This window comes from Erigeron canadensis, chromosome 8 (assembly GCF_010389155.1).
Source record: "Erigeron canadensis isolate Cc75 chromosome 8, C_canadensis_v1, whole genome shotgun sequence".
Lineage (NCBI taxonomy): Eukaryota > Viridiplantae > Streptophyta > Magnoliopsida > Asterales > Asteraceae > Erigeron > Erigeron canadensis.
This window is the reverse complement of record NC_057768.1, coordinates 41,646,247-41,650,208: the sequence shown is the minus strand read 5'-3', so window position 1 is coordinate 41,650,208 and position 3,962 is coordinate 41,646,247. Positions and strand designations below refer to the sequence as shown.

Sequence of the window (3,962 nt, the reverse complement as noted above, 5' to 3'; positions counted from 1 at the left end):
TACAGACTATCACTAGCACTTATTGAGAGACAGATTTTGTGGTACTGATTTTCGTTCATTCCTGCCCATCTAAAAGGGGATTTTATTCAACACCGATACGAGACATAAAAAATCTAATGCATACATTATAAGTTGCTCCATTAAATGGGTTGGTTTGACATCCATCTTAGCCAATTGATTTTGACATCAGGGGTACGATGGGTTAAAAATATTCCAAATTCAGAGTTTTTCTAATGGTTTAACCATTTAACAACCAATCGATATCTCATGTCGGGGACATAGATCTTGCATCCAATATAATGTGAACATTACTATAAACTTGCGGGACTTCTTGTTTCTTTCATGACTAAATATCTTTCCAGCCGGTCGGTTAGAGTTGGATTGAATCGACTTTGTCTTTTTCCAAATAATGAATCTCGTTCAAGCTGTGAAAGTCAAAATTCGTTTAAAAATACTTCAACTATTATGCTTGTGCATTTTATTGATGTGGTCCCATTAAACTATATTATAACTATATTATAAATACAAAGATGTTATATATATATGTTAGAAGTTTGAAACACCGGACATAAAAAATTAACAAAAATAAAATGGGGTGCTAAAAATACGTTTATAAGTTTGCAATATAAGATAAAACAAAATTGAAGCCGCCAGGTTAAAAGTGTGTCATATAAAATGCATGTGTACCGGATGACAATGCTATATTAATGCTAAATTATATCCTTTATAATTACAATGACATCTGAATAGGAAAACACAAATATAAATGCATAATGTCTATTTAAAAAAATCAGAATAAGTTATATAGTTACTACTAGATTTTAGACCCGTGTCTAATACTAAACACGAGGCTTACGATAATAATAAATTAAATGATGACATAAGCGAAAATCAATTTGATGAAATTGATCAATTTGATTGGTCAATAAGTCATTAGTTCAACTAGATCAACTGTTTTATAATACATATTTAGATTAAGCTTAAGTTACCAAAGAAAAACATAAAAAAAAAAGAAATGATATTCGTAACATTAATTTTGATTAATGTACCACTATGTACAAATTATATAATTGACTGTACAAGCCGGCAATACACAGTTCTGGTATATCCATCAAAAGAAATGGTACGAACATCACTTTCCTAAAAAAATGTTTGACATGATGTCTCTTACTCAAAAAGTTAGGGGTTCTCTTTTATGTGTGTGAGAGAGTGTTTTTTTTTTATAAAAAGTTTCTAAGACTTATCTTTTATGTTAACTTTTTGTTTTTCTAACATTTTTTATCTGTTTATATAACAATTTTTTAAGCATCATTAGAGTATTGCCCTTATAATTTTTAAACTGAAACATTTTGTTTATTCTGATTTTTAATTTTTTCACAAAATTGAAAAAAATGTACAATATATTATATGAGGATTTTTATTCTAGAACTATGTATGTAACTTCAAACCCACGTAACACATTTATCTTTATTATAGAAACTGCCTTATGTATTCGTCCTTGGTTCGTCCAAGGACCCGTCCTCCTGTGTACACTGCGGGGTTGGACAAGTCTTTGGACTCGTCCCTCTCCATTCGTCCCTCAAGGATGAGTGATTTAACCTTTTATTATTATTTTTTTTTATTTTGTAAGTGTAAAATTAAATAAAATGTGGGTCCAAGACTAGTTATTGGTATAAGGTTGGATTTATGAGGATTAGTCTTTGGATGATTTTTTGCTGATGTGGCGTTGATTAAGACCAGTCCCCTTGGGAATGAGTCCTGGCGTAAGGCACATCCTTACATAGTTAGTTTTAGTTAGGTTGGTATTGGTGATGTTAATAATAAGTGACAATTTATACTAAAATTTTGTCATATACTAAAATTTATACTAATATTTTATATTTAATTTATAAAGCATTATATATAATTGATGTATTAAGGTTTATCATCCATTTTTTTTTTTATGAGAACCTTCCGTTGTCAAATTATTTAGATTTTATATATGTCAAATATTCATGATATTTTTATAACTTATATCTCAATTAATACATATCTTATTTAGTTAAAATTTTGATTATGAAATTAACCTTTTTTTTTTTTACTAATTATGAAAATCTCAAACATGCCCTACAAAAAAGAAAAATTTTTTATAATTAAAATGCATATAAAAAACTATTTAATATATTTTTATTTTGATTTTTTTTTTAAAAAAAAATGTACAATAACAAATTACATCATATGTAAAATAAAAAAATAAAAAAATTATATCAAATTAGTACGAGTAATTAGTTATTAAAAAAATGCATTTATTAATTAATTAACCATCAAACAAGGGGTGCCTTTTGTAAAACTTAAACCCTACCCCCTTTTCTTCCTCCTCCTTCCCTTTTTATTCACCACCATTCCACCGCCTCTTATCTAATTAGGTTTTCTGTCACTCCTTATTTCTTCATTCTCCAGGTAAACACTACTCTAATTATATATATACCTCTTAAATACTTTACATACTGTTACTTAATTATTCTTTAATTTCTGCTGCCAGTGATTTATCATATAATAATCCGTTTTGTTTAATTTTATTATCATCAGTGTAGAATTTGCGTATCTGTTCTTCAAAATTGTATGTATATACGCATGTGTGTGTTTTAACAGTCGTAACGCCTTTTCATTTACATTTAAAAGTTGCTACCTTTAAAAAAATATACAATTATTTCAGGTTATAGCCTTTAGCATTTGAATAATTTAGACGTCATAAATGAAGAAGAAGCATCAGAGGGCACATTCAGTCACTTCTGATGCTGTTGATACCCCAAATACTGACCTCAAAACTTTAATCCACGACAACGCCCAGTTTTTCGATAAGCTAATAGAGTTAATTCCTGCAAAGTTTTACCTTCCGGTTGACGAAGATTCAAAAACATGGGTTCAAGGACTTAGTAAAGTCAAAAGAGCTTCTATGAAGCAACAGACACGCCAAAACATTAAGCAATCTCGTCGTGATCGTCTTGACCCCGAGAAATCACAAACGACGACGCTTGATCTTCTTAAGAAAAATATTGGTAAGGCTGGGAAGGGTAGTGACGATGATGATGATGATGATGAAGAGGAGGAGATTGAGATTAAAGTGAAACCGATAACGGGTTTTGATGGTGAAAGTAGTAATAGTAAGTCTGTTACTTATGAGGAGTTGCAGCAGAGATTGCATCAAAAGCTTGAAATGCTTCGGTCTAATCGTGGTCAAGGGAAACGAACAATGAGGATGAATGAGATTAGGGAGAGTGGCGATTTTACTGATAAGAAGCGGAAAAGGGAGGATCGTGTTAGTGGTAATGACAGTAAGGGTGCTAGTGGTAGTGGTAAAGGTAAGGAGAAGATCGAGACTGATTTTGAGTTTGGGAAAGTGAAACTGGGAGACGAAGATGAGAGTAAGAATAAGAAAATGAAGAAGGGGTCAAAAGTAAAGGAATTGGAGAAAGCACAGAAGTTGAAGGAAGCTAGGAAAGAGAATCCGGTGGTAGCTACAAAGCATTCGTGGAAGGCTGCAACTGATAAGGCGATGGGTGTGAAGGTTCATGATGACCCGAGGCTTTTGAAGAGAAGTTTGCAGAAGGAAAAGAAGAGGCGTGAGAAGAGTGCAGGGAAATGGAAGGATAGAGTCGAGACTCAGGATAAGCTGAGGGAGGAGAAACAAGCGAAGAGAAGAGGGAATATAGAGGAGAGGGCTAACCAAAAGAAGGCGAGAAAAATTGCGAAGAGAGAGAAGAAGCTCATGAGGCCTGGATTTGAAGGGCGAAAAGAAGGTTATATTGGTGATAAAAAGGACTAAAAGCTGCGTGAAGGTTAATCCTTTCTTGGATTTTTTATGTTTCATTTTACTATGATGCACTGTTTTTTACTCGTATTTCTCAGTAGCTTTAGAATTTGGGCTGTATTTTGATAATTTTGGTTTCGTTTTATTATAATGCGACTTGAAGATTTTGCAA

General features: G+C 31.9%; 1 protein-coding gene across 1 annotated transcript; it reads left to right on the top strand.

Moving 5' to 3' along the window:
• Nucleotides 1-2,332: 2,332 nt before the first annotated feature.
• On the top strand, nt 2,333-3,962 carry LOC122578114 (ribosomal RNA-processing protein 14-like). Its single transcript, XM_043749999.1, has 2 exons — nt 2,333-2,439; nt 2,696-3,962. The coding sequence occupies exon 2, from the start codon at nt 2,735-2,737 to the stop codon at nt 3,803-3,805; it is 1,071 nt and encodes a 356-aa protein (XP_043605934.1). The 5' UTR covers nt 2,333-2,439; nt 2,696-2,734; the 3' UTR covers nt 3,806-3,962.